The following is a 19,775-nucleotide window of genomic DNA, read 5'->3' as shown; positions in this document are numbered from 1 at the left end:
GTTAAGGGGAAAAAACCCCTATATTATCTATATGTTTGAATCCACCCATTTTTCAGTGATTGCTCGCACCTCCTGTCAATCAGTGTGACTCAGATTGCGCTAAGACGCAATAAATTGTTTACTAATTTATTTTATGCAACCGTGGTCTATGGGGGTTGTTAGAGCTAAAAGACGGCTCCACAGACACTTCTTACTGACCAATGTAGCTTCCTGTTAACAGCCTCTGTCCATGGTGCTGAACTCTGATCATGTGACTGTCCTCTACGTTTCCGCCCCCCGCTCTTCTTTTCTTGTTTTAACAGCCCTTTTTTTTAAGCCACACAAACAAAACGGCTTGGGCTGCACTTTTAATTTACGCACGTAACAATACGTGACAGGTGACTGCGCCTTTTACTGAGGCCCCCGGATTGTTTACTCATCGCCATTTCGGGTGTGATAATAATAATAATAATGGACACCGACTACTCGTCCGGCCTGGAGAACCCTCTGTACAGCGAGCTCAAGTATTTCTGTAGGAAAATACGGGAGGCCTACAATGAGCTCAAAGAGGACCTGACACCTTATCGCGATGACCGCTTTTATAGGTAGGCGCCTCTAGCTTAAATATACACACATGCATGGTGGGTTTACTTTCATTGTGTACGTCTGCGTTTTAAATCAGAAATATCTTACATCTCTGTCGTGACGCCAGCCATCCGTCTTTTTTTCGTTAAAAAAAAATGTTATACAGAACCAGTGGTTTTCTAAACCATAAGGCAGGAGAAATTCAAATAAATGGGGAAAACGGGAAAGGCTGAGTCCTTTGCCGACATACACTTAGAGCACATATGTTAGCTAAATCCGCAATTTAAACGCGGTACGATTTCTACCAAAGGCAACAAGTGCTACCCTGTAGAAATGTATTTCTTTAGATGTATTTTAATGTCGGTTAAAAGCCATATTTAATTGTACAAAAGCAAATGGTTGGTTGTATGATTCGTGAGAGATATAATTTTCATCACTCCGGTTGTTAGAAGTCAACGCTCGACATGCGATGTGTTCCCACTACGCCTGCGCGAAACTACAATCAGCCGTCACTTTGAAGATATTTAATCACACGCCTGAATAAAATAAGGCTCTGTTACCATAGATTAAATATATCGATGTAATGTACAACACTAAATTAATTTAGTGTATGTAACGCTTTGCATAGTGTTAAGGTACTAAACGTTAGTGAGCTGATAAACAAAGGAGGCAATGGGATGCTCCTTCACTCCCAGAAGCCTCCTTTTCACGACCCCTTTCCCCTGTCTGCTGCCGTCACGAGACTCCGCCCCTCCCATTCCATGACGTTGCATTCCAGTTGTCGTGGAGTGATGTTGATACGCGGATGTGGATTCACTGCGAAATTTTCACGGGTTTTCACTTGACCAACGTCGCTAACCGACAGAAATGGACATGTACGGGTAAGATTTGTCCAGCCGAGATCCTCGAAGTACTCCACTAGTACTTACAAGCACGAAAAGTAGCGTTAGAGGCACTGTGTGGCTCTGCTGGGATCAACCACTGCTAGCATGAAGTAGCATGGGAGCTAATCACTGTTGACATATCCGTCTCTGAACAGCCTCTGAGCTAACACCGAAACCACTAAGCAAATATTCACCACCAGGTTTCGTTCGTGCTACTTTCTTCGTGTGGATGTCTTACTTAGTGTGTGATAACCCCAGTGACTGTCTCCCCGTGACAGATTGGCTCCCATGCGGCTGTACACCCTATCTAAAAGACATTTTGTGCTAGTCTTCGTGGTCTTCCTGATGTGCTTCGGCCTCACAGTCTTCATAGGAATAACAGGTATGATGACAGTGATCATTCAAATGTAGACGTTAAAATAAACCAGCCATCGCCTATCTTTTCCTGTTTGAGGTTAGGTTAGGTTTCTGGGATGTTGCACTGATTTAACAAGTGTTTTATTTTGTAGGTCCAAGGATTATTGCTGAGCAGGAGCACAATGGTGACCAGTTCCTTGCAAAAAACGTTTCTGTTAAGGTGAGGCATTTGTTAGATAGAAGGATATGCATCGGCAGCTCTGCACTAAAATATTTGAGGACCGTTGTTGAAAAGTCAAGGAAATGCCCATTACTTTGAATTTGATGGAAAATGTTGATAAGAGAGTCACTGCTTGGAGAATTAGACTCCTTTTACACAACGCTTCTTAACAATATTGATATTGTTTTGCTGTGGTGAAACTTAAATGTCCCAAAGATAGACTGCAAAAATCTAGTTTTAGATATTTTCCCTAGTGTCTTTTTATTGTGCTATTTCATGCAGTCACGGAGAACTTGGTGATTCGCTTAAATTGGAATTTTAAAGGGATAGGATTAAATGGCTTATAAAGTGAAATGATTCATCCTCTCCACTCATAATTTCTCTTCTTGCTGCAGAGATGATCTTCTTAAGGCTTTGAGATTAACCATCAGTTGGTTTGCATTAACCAGGCTTTATTATTATTAATTATCATTAATTAATCGGATTTCACTCTACAAATTCACTTTACTGTGTTAGTATAGGTTATAATCTTTATTTGAAGAGCTCTTTAAAAATGTATGTCAGTGCAGCACCTTGATAAGAAGCACATTTTATTACATCACCTTAATGTTCATAGTTCAACTGTGTCTTTAACAGCGTGTCGTTGAAAGTTCACAACTTATCAGAAGGTTTTAGGGGTTCAATATCTTGCCCAAGGATACTTTAGCGAAGCATGTTATTGTTATGTTTGTTTATTACATTGTCATTGATTGTAGCAGTTTATTTTGTTTTATGTTGGTCTGAGAAAAGCGTTCTCATTTGAGCGTCCCCTTTTGTGAAATTTTTTAATAATTGAAGTTTGCTGATAATAGTAATAATAATAATAAATGTATAAACAGATTGTGCCTTTCTATATGTGTTTTCAGACTGGGCCCTTTCATCTAGTTTCTTCTCCCCTGACCACCTACAATCAGCAGCTGTGGCTCACATGTGTGATGCAGGCTGAAAACAGCAAAAGTAAGAGACCACAGATTGATCTTTTTACAGTTTTGTGTTGGGGTGGAGACAGCTTTCTCTTTTAGTATAATATGCGTAACACCACGTAACACTACTGTTATTTGTGCTGTCAGTGAGAGATTTCAAGCAGCCCTTTGAGATCAACGTTGAGTTGAAGGGAGTGATGCAGGATGCCAGCGTGATGCACATCAACAACGGGCGCATTAAGTCACGGATGCTGCACTGCGCGGCTGCTGTAAGTATCGGTCAGCCTGCTCTCACAGCAGTGTGTGTGTCAGAGAAGACAATTTTAGATGCACATTTAAGAAGTAGTGCAGATGGTTATTGAGCATGTGTTGTTTTGCTTTTTTCTTTTTGTCTCACCTCACAGAATTGCGATGAGATCATTGTACTGCATCTGGGCTACCTGAACTACACCCAGTACCAGGTTATGGTGAGCTTCAAAGGCCTTGAAAATATCACATATGACATCAAGGTTAAGTTTGTGGTAAGTTAAAAAGATCCCAGGTTTTTTTTGTTTGTTTGTTTGTTTTTTAAATTGCTCAAGGCCTCAAGTAACTCGCATGCTTTTGAACTCCTCTCTCTCTTGCTCCCCTGTTTTTCCCTCTTCAGTGGAAAACATATAATTCCACCTTCTCACAAGTGGAAATTTGGTTCCGGTTTGTCTTTGTGGTATTGACCTTCATGGTGACCGTAAGAACATGATAATTTTTTTTCCATTCAGTTTGATCTGCACATTCTGTCCTGTTATAGCACTTAAAACCAAAACCTTTTTCCAGATGGGATAACTAATGGTACTTTTTCCTGTTTGTGCCAGTGTATGTTTGCTCACTCACTGAGGAAATTTTCCATGAGAGACTGGGGGATAGAGCAGAAGTGGATGTCTATTCTTCTCCCTTTGTTGCTGCTCTACAATGGTAAGTTTCTCTTCTCACTTGAGGACACATTTTACCTGTCACTTACACACCTGGAGCCGATTGCACCAACTCAACAAACAAAAGCTGGAGTTTCCCAGGGCTGTCTTTTGTCTTCTATTCTGTTCATAATTTTGACAGACAGCGTTTCTACATGTGCCCAAGGGGAAGGAGGGGATCGATTTCAGTGGTCTTGCATCTTATCTCTACTTTTTTGTGGATGAGCTGGTCCTGTTGGCTTCATTGTGTGACAACCTCCACCTTGCACTGGGGTAGTTTGTAGCAGGGATGAGGATGAGGACCTGCAAGTCTTGAGGCTGTGGCTCTCAGCTAGATAGGGGTGGTGGGAGATTGATAGGTGGATTGGTGCATGAGTCTGCCGTGATGCAGTATATTATGGTGACAGTAGAGATGAGTGTGATCTACCGTTCTACCTACCCTCATGTATGGTTATGTATGGTCACATGCTGTGGGTATTCAAGTACAAGTGAGGGACATGAGAATTCTCAGAGTATTGTCTGGGCTCTTCCTTAGAGATAGGGTCAGGAGCTAAGTCATTTGAGAGGAGCTAAAGAAAGAAGAGCTGTTGGAGTGGCTGGACAGAGGGTGTAAAGTGCCCCCTCTGGATAAGTGGGAGAAAATGGATATAACTAAATTAAAATACATTTCCACTTACAAACATTATATCTGAGTTGTAGAGACTAGTTGCCATTTATATATATATTTTTTATTTATGCATGTGTATTTAAAGTTGTAGAGAGCTGACTCTTACAAACAGGTGATATGAAGCGTGGTGAACACGTCACCTGACACATTACAGAAACATAAATCATCCAATAAGAACATTTGGGTAATAATTTCTATAAGAAAACATACACCTCTCTGTGTACACACTCAACAGTTTGTTTGTTTTCATCGTTCAGATCCTTTCTTCCCGCTGTCATTCCTGGTGAACAGCTGGTTTCCAGGGACCTTGGACACCTTCTTTCAGGCACTGTTCCTGTGTGCTCTGCTGCTCTTCTGGCTTTGTGTTTATCACGGCATCAGAGTCCAGGTGGGTACAGTATTAATCTGCAGCTTCAGTGATTTCCTTCCATTTTTAGCACACCAACATGAATCTTTTATCTTGGTGTTTTGCTTCTGCAGGGTGAGAGGAAATTTCTGACTTTCTACCTGCCTAAGCTGGTTATCGTCGGTCTTCTGTGGCTGTCAGCAGTTACTCTGGGCATATGGCAAACGTAAGCACGACCTCCAGACAGAACCCAGCTCATTGAACTTGTGATTTATATGCATACCGAACAAGCAGACTAAGCTTTACTCCATCTGAATTTTCAGGGTTAATGAACTCCAAGATCCCACCTATCAGTACAAAGTGGATATAGCGAACTTTCAGGTAAGACTGTTACCGTTAGCACTTCTTTAAACAGCTTCTTATAAAGTGAAAGCTGAAGAAATTTCTTATCCAGTGTGTAAGGTTTTATCTGTAATTTGTCATTTAAAAGACTAAAGTTTATAAATTTTAATTTGATTAATGTCCTTATGGATAGATATTACATAGAAATAGCTTCAGGTCTACTTTCATTTATTTTGAGCCCTTTGTTATTTTTTTAAAGGGTATGAAAGTCTTCTTCCTGATTGTCGTCGCCCTCTACATCTTATACTTGATATTCCTGATTGTCAGAGCTTGTTCTGAACTTAAGAACATGCCTTACTCAGGTATCAGAGCACACCACAACTCTCAGCGTTCGATTCGACTTCAACTTTTAATGTAAAAGTGTTAACCAGCTGTCTCTTCTCGATCACCAGATCTCCGGCTCAAGTTTCTGACAGCGCTGACGTTTGTGGTTCTTATTATAAGGTATGTTCAACAAAGAGCAAACTTTTTTTTAAATGTTTTCACTATTTCTGTGTTTCTGATTAACCTCTCTTTCTCCTGCAGCATGGCTATTCTCTACCTGAGGTTTGGTGCTAAGGCTCTTCAAGACAACTTTGTTGCTGAATTGTCCACCCATTACCAGAACTATATCCTTTGACTTGTATTCATTTGTGCTCATTTTCATCACAACTTGGCATATTTATTGGTTCATGAGGTGGAATGGGTTGTCCTCTAAGGCCAGTGGTTCAATTCCCGCGTCCTCTAGTCTACATGTTGAAGGATCCTTTGGCTAGATACTGAACCCTGATTTGAAAAACATGCTGGATGTGTGTGTGAATGAGGCTTGTAGTAAAGAAAGTACTATGAGTGTTCAAATAGTGCTATATAAGTACTAGGCCATTTGATCATCACTGTTCCTTAATTCAAAACATACCAGCTGAATTTTTGTCCTTCTATGGCCTGCTCAACTTTTACTTGTACACATTAGCATTTGTGTATTCTCCTTCGAAAAATGCACTTTATGGTGAGTTAGATAGAAGTTTCTTTGTTGCTCATTTATACCAGCACGCTTTTTTTTTTTAAATTCAAATTTTATGTTGAATTTCCCAGACTCCCAGTTGAAGGATAATCCAGCTTTCTCCATGCTAAATGACTCAGACGACGAAGTGATATACGGGTAGGTGTTTTATCTACTTGCCTTTCAAATCCTTTTTAATTGTGCAGAGTAAACTCAGTGTAAGCATACTAGACCCCCTGATATTTTTCTTGTTTTTTTTCAGGAGTGATTATGAAGACATGCCTTTACAAAACGGGCGTGCGATCAAAGCAACTGCCAAGTACCAGGATGAGAGTGACAGTGACTGAGGTATCTCTGACTGTGTCCACGTTGGAAACTCTTGTGCACATGTACAAAAAGGATGCACATGAATTTATGTACTCCAAAGTGTACATAATTATATTTTTAAAACGGTTCATGTCTACTGAATGTACTGCTTTTGGATGGTGAGGTATGATGTAGCCACTCAGACTTTTTTTCTTAATTGAAAATAAGGGAAACAAACACTTTGTTTTAATCTATAAACCGCCTACCCTCACCTACCCATTGCCAGCCTTTTTTCTCAACTTGATGATTAAAATTATCAGGAAAAAGGACTCATATTAACCAGGGATGTTTCTGTGAAATCATCATTTCTTCATAATTTCTTTTTCCTTTAAAAAAAAAAAAAAGCCTTGTATTAAACAACCGTTGTCTTTCTTGTGTTAATGCCATTTCTTTCCACTCTGGGAACAATGGGAAGTCACTTATCTGGTCAGAGCTGAGTGACATTTACAGGTAATGCTGCATCTGCTGCACATGAGATACAGTGTGGCTCGCTTGTCCTGACACGACATGTAAACAGGGAGTCTGCTGTCTTCAAGACGCTGAATACAGAGAGCCTTAAACTCGACCGCTGGTACCACTCACTATTTCTATTTTTGGCAAAGCAGCTATATGTAAATGCACTTTTCAAGAATTTTATTTATCTTGCCAAAAAAGTGATGACACTGTATTTTGTGACACATTGCATGTATTTTCTCACAGCAGTATAATGGACTACAGACCTATCATGTTAAATGTTTCTTTATCCCAGCATGTACAGTAGTTGTTGGATTGTTTTGAAGCAAACTTTTTTCCCCCAGCAGCTTTGCCCATATTTCCTTACAATGTGGGAAACTGTGCCATTTTTTTCAGTTGCCTAAAGCTGGAGGTCAAGTTGACAAATTGGCCAAAAAAATTTATTTCTCTTCTCTGTAAATATATATTTTAACCAAGATGGTGCCTTGTCTCTACATCACCCAATTTTCTTCTAAATGGGACTGCAATCTTAAGAATTGTAAGTGCTTCAAGATTAGTGTACATGTCTGATTCTTTCGGTGCAAGTGTAGCTTTTGTTAGTTTAAGGTGGTTAAACTGGGTGGTTTTTGGTGTTTAAAAAATACCTGCAATATTTGTTGCTTCAAAAGATAAAGCTTGTACATGTAGCAGTATCATGTCATGTTGTGTAAATAAAACTATGTACATAAGGCATATCTGTTTTAATAAATCTCTCTTAACACACAAGATGAACATATCAAAATCCCAAAACAAACAGCGGGAGTTCTCAAAAATGTGGACACAATCACTGGGTTTGGTGATGTAGGTTCAGATGGCGAGCCCGAATACACTGACAATGCAGTACACAGACTTGTTCTCCCATCTCACTGTACAGCTTCCTGTTGGGTATAACATTACATTATATCAGTAAGTAGCGGAGTTAAATTTATACATTCAAACAAAATAAGGGGTTAATTTTCTCACAGAAAACTAAAAATATAAATCATGAATCAGTTATTAAGATGATCAGTTCCTCTGTATTCATCTTTACTGTTCTGAGCCCTGATTAAGCCTCTACATCAGGGGAGTCAAACTTAATTTAGATCTGAATTTGTCTTTTAATTAGCAAATCATGTGCAAAACATGATTAACAGCCTGAGATATCAGTTGTTCAGTTCTGTTTTAGTTCAAAAGTTTTAGTATTAGGACATGATAAAAATAACTGGGTCCTTAGCAGCTTCTAAAATGATGTAAATACAAGTTCAGATGAAGAACAACTGATGTGCTTCTCCATGGTATTACTGGAATTTGTCCTCCTCAACATTGTAATAACGAAACTGCCCAAACCTGCTCGGGCAGAGATTTGGGCATCACACTTGCTGATCATTGCAGTTGCTGATGATCAGTTAATGAAGTGTATTTGATTATTATACTATTGATACTATTACACTCTCTTAAAGCATAAATAAATGTATGCAGCAAATATGTACTTAGTATTTTACATTCTCCTGTTGCACTTGCGCTTAGTTTTTATTAAATCACTGTATTGCTGTTCATCTGAGGTTGTACTGAAATACAATCTAAACAGTCACACGCACAGTCTGGGACGCAAATCCTTTCATTGATAAACCAATAACTTAAAAAAAGAACACATTCTACATGAGAAATACACAAGTGTTTTTGTCTTTACCATCGGTAGAGTTGTCCCAGAAGCATGTGCTGGCTGTTTGCATACCTGCTCCATTTTTCTGCATGATGACACAGGTTACTAACAGAACAAGAGAAGATAATAAGATTAAAAAAAAAATACATTGGGAAATTCCTTTGTTGTAGCAGAGAAACATAAATTGCACATTATTTTATAGCACTTAGAAGTATAAAATAAGTCCATAAAATAAAATTCAGCATGAAATAATACTAATTTGAAATAAAAATAAAATGCATACAATAAAGTCAAATGTGTTAAAAAAATCCAGATAAAACTGAATTAGAAATCCAGTAAAAACATATATATTGTTTTTTAACGTCCACTGAAAACCACAAGAGACACAAGGTGGTTATTTCACGGGTAGGAGTCCACATACAAATATATTTGAAAGGCTTTCCCAGCTTGCTGAGCTGACTGAGGCACTGCTCCACTATACTGGTGGTCCACTGGTTCACTCGGTTGTGCTGGTAGGCATTTCCTCCTATGGTTGCTTCCACCGACTATACAGACATTTTTTTAATCATTAAAAAAAACAAAGTAATCAACACAGTAATCAAACAGCTTACAATAAGTCTTATACAGCTATTATTATTTTTAGAAGGTAATAAAATTAAGACTTTTAATAAAGGTTTTCCTCAAGGAGTGAATATGGTAGGGCAAATTAGTGGAGTACTGTATAACTGTTCAGCTAGAGACATTGCCTAGCAACCGCTACCGTGCCCTTAGCAACCGGTCATTCCTACACACAAATTTGAAAGCCAAGGCCCGACAGAACCTAAACTCGAGCTTTTTGGGGGTGAAACTAAAAATACCAACACTGCCAAGGGTTGTTTTTTAAAAAAACAACAACTTTTTTTTTTTTACCTCTTTTATGATTGTGCTCACGTCTTCAACGACGAACCCAGCCTGTTGAATGAAAAAAGCGCCGTTAAAGCTAGCAAGGCGACACAGCCTTCTAACCACACTTTCAGGGAAACGTAGTCTGCACGCGAATTCAAAGTATGTGACAGGAAAAACGTGCAACAACAACTAGTTTCTATGAACAAACCCACCTCTTCTTCTATCTGATAGTCCATGGCTTCGGCCTCCCGGAGCAACCTAGATATATCACTTCCGGTAGGTTTCCTTCACAATAAATGCGTATCGAGAAGAGAGAAAATTGTACAGGGAGTTATCAACAGGCGTTAATTCATCAGAAAACACAAGTATTTACAGAAATAATATCAAAGAAAGAAAGAAAAAAACCAAACATTTTTTATAAAAATGACGAAAAATGACATTATTATTATTATTATTATTATTATTATTATTATTATTATTATTATTATTATTATTATTATTAATTTTCATGATGCTTCAAGTCCATTTCTGGATGGGAGCATGTGTTACTCTAAAACCTTTTCATACCGTTCAGCGGTAATCGTACCCACAAATACATTTTCCTTGTGGCACGATATAATGGGAAAATAAACAGGTTATGCAACGGTATAAGGAAGAAAAGTTGGAAGCACGTCCTTTTGATTTTAAAGGCAGCAACAAGTCTCAAAAACGTTGGAACAAGGGCAAGGAAAGGCTGAAAAAGCAAGTGGTACTAAAGAGGAATATCTGGAGGAACATTTTACAACTAATGAGGTTAAGTGACAGGTCAGTAAAATGACTGATTATTGTGTTAACTTTACATAAACTGCTTTTGCAAACTTGTTTTCTATAGTTTTCCTATAGTTAATCCTACTTTTTTTTATTTGTTTGTTTTTTGTGTGTTTTCTAACCTAAGGGTGTTTTGCTAACTGTTAAACAAGCTAAAGTGTAAAAAATGTATTCGCTTTTCTTTTGTTTGTTTGTCATGTTTTTTTTTAAATAGCACTGGGGTTAGTTCGTTAAAGTAATACAAATGCAGAAAAGATAAACCAAGACTTTCAACCTCCAGCTGCAAGTTTTCTCAGACTTGGCCAACTTCACCCTTCTCAGAAATAGCCAGAAAAGCCATTACCCTGTCAGGCTTTGGGAAGAGTCATTTCACACCAAAGTTACAAAAATGCAGAAATAATTGTAATTTATTTAAGCTAGTTTTGTATGTCCACTTCCATGGTTAGAAACTGCTGCAAATCCAGTGTCAGTACTCTACAGTAGATTACTGTGGTCTAGAGTAGACTTTGTGCAGTTTTCTGTCTGTACACCTGAGGGCGGAAGTGTGTCTTTGTGTAACCTTAAACAATCATAGACGTGTTTATTTGATTTTCGTCGTTTCATTTCAACGCACGTTAATGGTATTATAATTCTTTCATCTTGTAATTATCATATTATGAAAACAATTATAACGCCAAGAAAGTTATAAAAATGAATTGAAGACGCTCCGTCTCAACGACCACTGATTGGACTGCAGGCGACCACGTGATTTTGAATCTCATTAACCGGCATACGCAGAAACTAAAGTGTCGTCATATATGTGGCGCCGTTTAAAAACTGAAACATGCCGACCATAGTTATATTGTGATGTTTCGGAGGTAAAACGTCAGTAAAACATCGACCTGTCCTCTACCATTTGTTAGAAGGCGACTGTGTTCTTCATTGTAACCATGAGTTAGAGTTGCAGTAAACAGAATGAGTCGTTTCTGTCGTGCGATATGTGGGTATCGCTTCTCGGCCTTTTGGCTAAGATCAAGTGTAGTATCTGTTCTTATCAGTACAATACAAAATCATAAACTTCTGTATAAAAAACTGGTGAGGAATGCTAACTACAACCAGGGGATAGTGAGTTCGGAAGTTTGGGAATACGCACAGGATAAGAGTTATAAGAATGTTTTGAAAGATTTTAATTGGATGCACCTACATAGGAAATTACCTGTAAGGACTACGATGTATGCACATAATTTGGGGAAGTTAAAAGAATGTCCGAGGGATAATTGCACAGAGGAAGAAACGATTGAACACGTCCTATGGGGGTGCAAATATGCAAAAAAGGTATGGGCTGGAATGAAGAGGAGGTATAAGGGACTAGAGGCTTTGACATATGAGGAAATAACTTATCTTAGGCCTAAGGATAAAAAGAAGGAGGAAAATAAAATACGTTGTATGTTGTTATCAATTACAAAACTTAAGATATGGAGGGCAAGACAGGGGTATATAAGGGGGGGGTATGAATGGAAAGAGATGGGAACAATAAAGGATATAGAGAGGGAATTTGAGGGGACATATCGGCATGAATTACAAAGATGGGGAATAGACACGATTAAGGACAGGTGGAAGGATTATTATGAATGATGTAAAAGATGTTTTTGTGAAATATGAAAAGTATTCAATGGAATGTTGAGCAAATGGAAATGTAAGATGGTGTTGTAAGTAAAAAGAAAAAAGAAAAAAAAATCTGTTCTTATCAGTTTAATATCTGATACGTCCCCTACCCGGGGACCATATATTAAATTGATTTTTGGAGCAGGGAGATGGAATAGGGGCTTGCTCCGTCCACTCCACGCATCGACCTGGTATTGCAGTATTTCTAGGAACGGTGCACCCCCTGAAGCTGTGAAAAACAAATGTCATTTGACTCAACAGTTTGTGCAAAGAATTTTCTTATACGCTAGATATATGTGTGCGTCTGCATATCTGGACATTGTCTTCGTGTAATCTTCCAAGGTTAGTCAGACTGAAATGTTGCGACTTAATATTTGTGAATGACTTACATTTAACTATTACCAGAATTACTAAATCCTGCCACTTGGACTGACACGTGGCTGGACACACACTTTCTATGGGAAATCAAAAAAATATGTCGTTTTGAACTGCAGTTACACTATTCTGGCTCCAATCCTGCAGTTACCTCTGTTGTCCACTAGAGACCAATAGAAGTCTTTAAAAACCGGAGGCTGCCATCTACAAGGACTCATGTTGATTATAGGTTTAACTCTTCTCTTTCTCTACATACTGCAGCTTTCTGTCCTCTGTGGCTGTAAATTACATCGTTTGAAAAACAAGTAAACCACACAATTTTTTCTTGGCTTTTTAGCTAAAATCACCTGTATTGTCTGTTGTTTCCATTTGTGGATGGTTAATAGTGCAGAAGATTGTTTTTCTGTTTTCAGGATTACATGAAAACATTTTGGAACAGATCATTTTTGTATATAATAAATCTTAGGATAGTATTGGTTTTGATGATTTATAAAACAGCTGTGTGCCGTAGCCCTGGTAGTGTGGATCCTTAGTGTGTAAAGAGTAGATACCTCATGTAATATGTGTGAATGAAAATCCATGGACTTTATAAGAGTCCTCCATTTATGGCTATGATCCTAACAAACAAGATTAATACGTTTCTTTCTCCTAGCAATCTTCCTGTTTCCTAAAGGAACACGCATGCACAATATATATGCACCAGGATGCAGTGGCGTGTCTAGAAAATTTTTGTTGGGGGGGCCAGGTAGGGGCACAGATTTGGAGAAGGGTGGCAGATGTAATTGGCAGATAATGTTAAAAACAATTCTACCAACCGTTCACCATAATTCAATAACCCTGTAAACCTAATAACCGTAACCTTATTAGAATGAGATTTTAACCACTACGGTGCAAAGTGTTTAGATACTGTGTTGATTAAGTACAAGAGATACAATCAGTCAGTGTTTATTCAGCATTCAAGGACATCAATATTTGCATAGTATTTTTACTGACATGTAGTGCACATGTGTTTTGGGCAAAAACATTTTTGAATATTAAAATACGAACATTTTTAACATACAATTGGCAAATTAGCCAATTCCAATGCAAAACCAATGCCTGTTAAAAAAAAAGAAAGAAGATAATCTTCTCACAAACTGGTGTTTGATTTTGAAACAGGAAAAAAGTGGAGAAACAACTGAAAAGACTAACATTTGAATAAAACCTGAAAGCAAGTAAATACTTTATATGCTGCCTTACTTTGGTAATATTGAGAACAACACTGGCTGATGATGAAATGCAGTCAGCTGGCATGGTGACACTGCCAGTATTAACCTGCAGGGCTGGACTGGGACAAAAAATTGGGCATTTTCACTACAGATTGGCCCACCAGGTATTAAAGCCATAAAGCCTTTGAATGAAAACAAATGCTGTTGTGACAGTGATGTACAGTCTTTTTGGTATATGTATGATTTCCATACATTTTACGTCAGATAAAAACTTTCTTCACAAGATTCAGATAATTATTTAATAAAAGCTAGATATTTTAAATGAGAATAAAAAAGAAAAGTATTTCTTTGTGCCCACCTTTCCCTGTTAATGCCCTACCTGGCCCCCTGGCAACACTTTGCTAGACCCGCCCCTGCACAGTTACCAGCTGTCAGCTACATTAAAAAAGGATCCTGGTGTTATTTATCTCTCAGAAACAGTTCATAACTTCAACTCATTCCTGTCACCTAAAAGGTAAACCTGTTTCTCCATCACCTGTTCAGCTCTGATGATTCAGTAAGGACATCTCCTGGTTTCATCTTCATGTTTCCCTCTCACCACATATCCAAACCGACATCATGACCAGCAGCTTTACAGCTTTACAGCTGTGGCTCCAGCAAACATTCTAACTAAATAAATTCTAACAACAGCTGATCAAGCTTAAACGTGCTGCTGCTGTTTAGCGCGACATCTGCTGGTTTCCTCTTTCTGGCTCAAAGTGGGTGATAAACAAACAAGAGAGACGATCAGCTGATCATTGATCAGTTTCATGATTGAAGTAGCAACAGGAGAGAGAGGAGAGATAATGAGAGGAGAAGAGGCAGCTGTGCAGCGTAAAGACAGAATAACTCCAGTTTTGTGTCTTTTTCCATCCTAGCTGAAGTCCGGGACAAACTGCGTCTCTTCTCAGCTCAATACCAAACGCGTAATATTTTCTCTGAATGAGGGACCATTCCATTTTTTAAGGAGCTGTTGGCAACTCTACTAACTAACCTTATGAATAAAATAAAGTTCACTATCAGTAACATCATAGCAACCGAACATCTGTATAAACTTGTCATGCTAGCTCACACAGTATGAGGTATTGTAACTGACTGTAAAAAGTCAGCACAACGAAAATAAACTCCACCTAAACTTGGTTTATATCTGACCCAGATAGACTGCAGGTCATAACTTCTTACCTGAAGTTCAGTTCACCTGACACTCGGACTGGTGGCCGCCTCGGGGCTCTCCTCCTGCTTCCCCTTCCCTCATCCACCTGCTGGCCTCTGTGGAAGCCCTGCCATAGCCACCACCAAACAACTGAGTTATTTTTACACATCGACCTGCATCTTATAACTCATAACTCTTATGTTAAGTGGGGGAACTTGCACAATCGGTGGCTAACTAAATACTTTTTTGCCCCACTGTACACTCACTGGCCAAATTTTTGTTAGATACACCTGTTGAGCTGCTCATTAGGTCAAATACCTAATCAGCCTATCACATAGCAGCAGCTCAGTGCATTTAGGCATGTATACATTAATAAGATGACCTGCTGAAGGTCAAAGGGGATTTAAATGACTTTGAACATGCATTGTTGTTTGTGTCGGACAGGCTTGTCTGAGTATTTCAGAAACTGTACAACCATCTAACCGGTTTATAGAAAATGGTCTGAAATGGAGGAAATCTCCTGTGAGCAGCACTTCTCTGGGAAAAAATCACTTGTTGGTGCCAAAGATCAAAAGCGGAATGAGCAGATTACTTACAGCTGTAAGGAAAGCAACATGAACTCAAATACCCACTTACTTCAACCAAGTTATCAAGAAGAGCACCGCTGAAAGCACAATACGTTGAACCTCGAAGCTGATGGCCTAGTGTCACCTGCTGGATAGAGGTGAAAACACAAAGCAAACAATGTCTCTTTCATCTGTTTCACAGCATGCACGGGAACTGGAAACTCGCCGAAGGGAGGCAGAGGAGAGAGAGCGGAGGAAGCAGAGGGAGGTGCAGCTGGAACTGGAAAGACAGCTGAAAGAGGCTGTGATGGTAAAAAAAAAAGTTTTCCACTTGACACCAATTATGTACAGAGTCTTTTCTCCTTGACTTTGATCTTTGAGAACTCCAGCAAAATGTTGACTGTCATTATAAAATTCACACCTAGTCTTTAATGATTTGGAAAAATGGTTATGACAGTCCAGGAAAAGGTAATTCAGGAATAGGTCAGTTTATACCGCTCTGTTGGTGCATCTGTTTATGTAGCTGTGTGTGTGTGTGTGTGCATAGATAAAAGACAGCATGCAGGCTGAGATGCAGGTGAAGGAAAAGGAGGCTGAACAACAGAAGAAGAGGATCAGGGAGCTGGAGCTGACACAGCAGCAGCTGGAAGTTGCCCTTAATATGGAGATCCAGGCTCGGCTGGAGGAGGAGAGGGCCAGACTGGAGCTTGAGCGGTAACAATGGATTTCTAACTCTTATTATGGCCCTTTATTATTTTATTTGTGATGGAGATCTGAGATATCCATGAGAAGTATTAACATTTTCAGTTGCTTCTTCCCTTTTTCCCCTCCTTCAGGTTGCTGCAGGCTGAAGATGAAAAGAGGAAACATTTCCAGCTCCTCCAGGAGCAGCAACGTACAATGCAAAACCTCAGCCCCATACAGGAGCTGTCAGATGGCAGTCCCGATGAGGACACCCCCTCAGCCCTCAACTCTGCCTCTCAGGAGCTCCAGGATCTGCAGGCATCTCGCCAAAGAAGTCACCAGCGTCTGGAGGTGAACAAGTTTGTTTTGACTGGCTTTGTGAGCAGCATCTTATTTAGTGCTCTTCTAAAACAACACTGATGAAGATGCCTGCATGATTTTTGTTTCCAGGAGGTTCAGGAGAGGCTGAGGAATGCCAGTCAACAGGTACGGCACTGGAACATCCAGCTGAACCGACTGATGACCCCCATTACTCCTGCAGGTGCGGTATTCACTTTGCCTCTTTGCAGCACAGACTTCTGGAACAGAGTGTTAGTATAGTTAATAACAGTGTAGACCAGGGGTGTCAAACTCAAATACACAGTGGGCCAAAATTCAAAACTGGATCAAAGTCGCGGGCTAACTTTAATATTTATTGAAATATATTTATTCCTCCAGATATAAGAATGAATCTTTTCTTATGGACTCAAACACATTTTGCTGAAAAACTGAATATGGAACAAGCAAAGCTTAATACTAAACAATATATATTAGCTGTATAATACCAGTAGGCCAGCTCTAATAGTAATTTGGTATGGCTTCGCGGGCCAAATGTAATTAGGTTGCGGGCCAAATTTGGCCAGAGTTTGACACCTATGGTGTAGACCATATAATCTGTCAGATAATTGCATTAAAATGCTACAAAAGGCACCTACCCCCAAACATGTCAAGAGATTCATTCAGTGACTTGAATGAAAGAATCTGACTCACCTCAAGTTAATTAAAATTAAAAATAAATCTTATTATGATTTAAACACGGAAATCTTAAAACGAAAAATAACCGCATGCACAGTTGTTACAGGCTGCAAACATGTTTTATACTGCTTTGAAGTCTGGGACAGCATCATAAGAGGCATAACTGATCTCACCATAGTCCCATGAAGACTCAAGATGAGTGTTTTCACGACTGCCATCTTGGTGTTTTGAAATCAGGCATGATGAATGAAGGGAAGAACTGTCTGTTAAGGTTCTCAGTCGTTCAGGTCATCGTAGTCTAAGGAGCTTGGAAAGAAAAGCATCTGGACTTCTTTAAGTTTCTTGAAGAGCATTTCACCTCTCATTCAAGAAGCTTCTTCAGTTCTCTGAAGAAATTCTGAACTGAAGAAGCTTCTCAGATGAGAAGTGAAACATCTTCAAGAAACTTAAAGAAGTCCAGATGCTTTTCTTTCCAAGCTCCTTAGACTGTAGTTAAACTTCACACACTGGACTTGTCAGTCACACATCCTTCGCCAGTAGGCATTCCCAGAATGATCTTTCCCCTTCTGACGCTTAGAATGACCAAATATGTGCAAAATGGACAATTCCACATGCCACCATGTCAGTCTTTTATTAAATATGACATGAAACAAATGACTGAGCCATTAAATTTGTCACAAAGGTGTTCACCTAATTCCAGGCAAATGGAATAGACTTCTATGGGACCATAAGTCTTTTTGCACTTTGACATTTGTTTTACTTTTCAGATCTGTAACCTATAACTTTTATACTGTATGTGTTTTGATCATAGGAGTCTACGGGGACTTACTTACTTTTAGCACGTTTAGCAGTTGATGTTGGCTTCTTTTTTCAGTACTGGAGCTTCCTGCTCATTGAAGACTTTTCTAAAAGGAAATGCTTAATCCAAAATGGCGTTTTAAGGGCTTGGATTAATGTCAATTTCAGCAAATATTCTTTCTTATGTTAAAAGAACATGGATCTCTGTCAGTGATAACTTCTGACTTTATAACTCAAATTTTAAGAGAGAGCTTCACTGCTAAGCTCTCATCTGTGTGGGTGTCACGGTTCGCTTGAGGACTCACACGCAGGACTCAGAGGCACAGTCTGTATTTATTACAGTTCCACCAGGTGTATATACAAACAGTGCAGGGGATAGTGCTATATACAAAGCGGTGACAGGGAAAAGGCTCTGGGGAAATCCAGGTAGGGAAAAGACACTTGCTCCTCTTCTGACTCTCTCTCCAAACACCGCTCGGGGGATGCAGAGTCGGGTCCAGGGGATCTATGTACAGAAGGAAACACACGTTAGAGGTTTTGCACAGGGAAGCAAAAGAGAACTTGCTCAGAGCCGGGCTGCACTGACGCGAGTCACACACAACGATCCAGTGATGAGTAGAAGCCACTCCCTGGCTTAAATGCTGGCTGCACTGATGAGGCCCAGGTGTTTCCTCCTCAGAGGGGCGTGGGCCGAGGGCGTGAACCCACCATGAGTTCCGCCCTGGCGAGAGAGAGAGAGAGAACACTACTAGTCAGCGGCCTGCTGATCCCCTGGCCGTGACAGTGGGGTTCAAATCCCTTATTCAGATTAAGATTTTATGTGACATTACATTGGCAAAAATTAAATTTACTTGAATAATGTGAGTATTGGAGTAAGTACTTGAGTAGTTTTTGAATAACTTTAATTTTGTAATGTGCATATTTTATGAATAATGATGTTTCAATACTTTAATCTACTGAATAAGTAAGAATTAGACTTAATAATCTTTTTACTTTAAAAAGGGAAATTGTGTACAATCTTTTATTCTCCAAAATGCACATAATAAAAATGTTTTGGGGAATGTATATGCTTTTTAAAAACCAATTGCTTCTTACTTGATGCATGCTATAACTTTCAGCAAAACTGAACTAAAATTTGTTAACAAGCTTACCAAATAAGAAATGTTTTGTGAATTTTCTTTGCAGAGCGACTGGAAAGCCGGCTGTTATCAAAGCCCACATGCCCTAAAAAGGAGGACGCGCTGGCCAGTAATGAGTTCATCACTAAGTTTAAGATAAGAGTTGATCAGAATAGAGGCGATGATGAAAGTCTGGAGCATCAGTTGGAGGCTGCCAACCTGTCTGATGAATCGTTCGAGGCCCAGACAGAAGTCAACGGACAAATATGATCACAGACATTTTAAAAACGCGAGTTGAGAGTTAAGGGGGAAAATATTGTAATAAGTATATATTTGAATTGCACACTAAGATATAAAGTGATGGCAGCGAGCACAGTGTTGCAGGATTTAATTAAAAACACATCTGACTAAGACCAACTGAAATTTAGAGTTGTGTATAATAAAGTTTATTCATGATTAATAAAACAAATCTGTAATAATTTTCTTTCTCTTTTGTCCATCTGAATCTCGCTACAGCTTAAATAAAAGAAAAGAATGTGTTTTGAATATATTAAACTATTCTCTCTTTTTCTTTCTTTCTTTTTTTCTTGGTGGGTTTTCTTTTGCAATCAAACGCAACATTATACAATTATATAGTATAGTAAGAAATATCCTTT

At 39.0% G+C, this 19,775-nt stretch overlaps 3 protein-coding genes and 2 non-coding genes across 7 annotated transcripts; 4 read left to right on the top strand and 1 right to left on the bottom strand.

Moving 5' to 3' along the window:
- The first annotated feature begins 282 nt into the window (after positions 1–282).
- On the top strand, positions 283–6,782 carry tmem181 (transmembrane protein 181). 2 transcript variants are annotated; one of them, XM_086264238.1, is made up of 17 exons: positions 283–584; positions 1,727–1,830; positions 1,958–2,025; positions 2,931–3,021; positions 3,135–3,256; positions 3,392–3,508; positions 3,634–3,714; positions 3,839–3,938; positions 4,859–4,989; positions 5,082–5,173; positions 5,271–5,328; positions 5,549–5,651; positions 5,742–5,793; positions 5,875–5,957; positions 6,245–6,334; positions 6,421–6,487; positions 6,591–6,782. In XM_086264238.1, the coding sequence occupies exons 1-17, from the start codon at positions 451–453 to the stop codon at positions 6,673–6,675; spliced, it is 1,578 nt and encodes a 525-aa protein (XP_086120364.1). In that variant the 5' UTR covers positions 283–450; the 3' UTR covers positions 6,676–6,782. The 2 variants fall into 2 exon arrangements, with proteins under 2 accessions (XP_086120364.1, XP_086120365.1); XM_086264239.1 differs by lacking the exon at positions 283–584 and adding an exon at positions 1,309–1,445.
- Positions 6,783–7,872: 1,090 nt separating this feature from the next.
- On the bottom strand, positions 7,873–10,057 carry dynlt1b (dynein light chain Tctex-type 1b). The gene is made up of 5 exons (XM_086264249.1): positions 9,926–10,057; positions 9,738–9,779; positions 9,250–9,373; positions 8,856–8,933; positions 7,873–8,064 (listed from the first exon to the last, which is right to left on the bottom strand). The coding sequence occupies exons 1-5, from the start codon at positions 9,947–9,949 to the stop codon at positions 7,994–7,996; spliced, it is 339 nt and encodes a 112-aa protein (XP_086120375.1). The 5' UTR covers positions 9,950–10,057; the 3' UTR covers positions 7,873–7,993.
- On the top strand, positions 9,641–19,767 carry LOC147312696 (uncharacterized). 2 transcript variants are annotated; one of them, XM_086264244.1, is made up of 6 exons: positions 9,641–9,989; positions 15,708–15,815; positions 16,053–16,219; positions 16,342–16,540; positions 16,640–16,730; positions 19,187–19,767. In XM_086264244.1, exons 1-6 carry the CDS (start codon positions 9,948–9,950, stop codon positions 19,387–19,389), a joined length of 810 nt encoding a protein of 269 aa, XP_086120370.1. In that variant the 5' UTR covers positions 9,641–9,947; the 3' UTR covers positions 19,390–19,767. The 2 variants fall into 2 exon arrangements, with proteins under 2 accessions (XP_086120370.1, XP_086120371.1); XM_086264245.1 differs by lacking the exon at positions 9,641–9,989 and adding an exon at positions 10,198–10,517.
- LOC147312698 (U2 spliceosomal RNA) lies at positions 11,506–11,704 on the top strand. Its single transcript, XR_015125266.1, has one exon. It is a non-coding gene; the product is annotated as a U2 spliceosomal RNA (small nuclear RNA).
- LOC147312697 (U2 spliceosomal RNA) lies at positions 12,201–12,389 on the top strand. Its single transcript, XR_015125263.1, has one exon. It is a non-coding gene; the product is annotated as a U2 spliceosomal RNA (small nuclear RNA).
- Positions 19,768–19,775: the final 8 nt, after the last annotated feature.

The sequence above is a fragment of the Aulonocara sp. 'chitande type north' Nkhata Bay genome, linkage group LG15 (genome assembly GCF_057382095.1).
Source record: "Aulonocara sp. 'chitande type north' Nkhata Bay isolate Kocher_YH1m ecotype deep benthic linkage group LG15, A_spYH_male_GT1.1, whole genome shotgun sequence".
Lineage (NCBI taxonomy): Eukaryota > Metazoa > Chordata > Actinopteri > Cichliformes > Cichlidae > Aulonocara > Aulonocara sp. 'chitande type north' Nkhata Bay.
The sequence above is the reverse complement of the archived record's forward strand: the minus strand, read 5'-3'. Positions and strand labels throughout refer to the sequence as shown.